General features: G+C 51.7%; 1 protein-coding gene across 1 annotated transcript in view; it reads right to left on the bottom strand.

The window, feature by feature from the left end:
• st13 (ST13 Hsp70 interacting protein) overlaps positions 1-353 on the bottom strand; it is a gene marked incomplete at its 5' end in the record, with an annotated part of 6,294 nt that extends 5,941 nt beyond the window's left edge. Inside the window, 1 exon segment of the mRNA XM_035655155.1 lies at positions 214-353. Within this exon segment, the coding sequence (XP_035511048.1) occupies positions 214-323 (110 nt within the window).
• Positions 354-458: the final 105 nt, after the last annotated feature.

Here is a 458-nt window from a genome sequence, read left to right as displayed (position 1 = left end):
ACACACACACACACACATTGTGGTCCATGGTTTTTACGAGATGGTGGGCGGGACTGGGCACGTGGTAAGCAATCAGTTTGAGCCTTTATCCAAATACTTTAGAGACAAAATAAAGAATAAATCCTCAATGACTCTCTTCCACACAACAACCCAGACTCGTCGTACAGCTCGTGTACAGCTCGTGTACAGGTGGGACCAACAGTCTGGGCTCACCTGTGCAACCAGGTCCGGAAGAAGCCCATCTCTGGAAGGTGCAGGATCTCCGGACTGGTCTCGCACAACTGCACGAAACCCTTTAACTCTGTCAGTTTCCGCGGGTCCATACTGCTCCGTCACGTCCAGCACACAGCGGGCTGAAAGCAGAGAGGAAACACAATCAACAACTTCTGACGGTGTTTACGTGCGCAGCTGCTAGCGTTAACGCCAGCGGTGCTAAGCTAAGTATGCTAACACGGCGG

The sequence above is a fragment of the Morone saxatilis genome, unplaced genomic scaffold (genome assembly GCF_004916995.1).
Source record: "Morone saxatilis isolate NCDOM2014 unplaced genomic scaffold, NCSU_SB_2.0 Contig14, whole genome shotgun sequence".
NCBI lineage: Eukaryota > Metazoa > Chordata > Actinopteri > Moronidae > Morone > Morone saxatilis.
The sequence above is the reverse complement of the archived record's forward strand: the minus strand, read 5'-3'. Positions and strand labels throughout refer to the sequence as shown.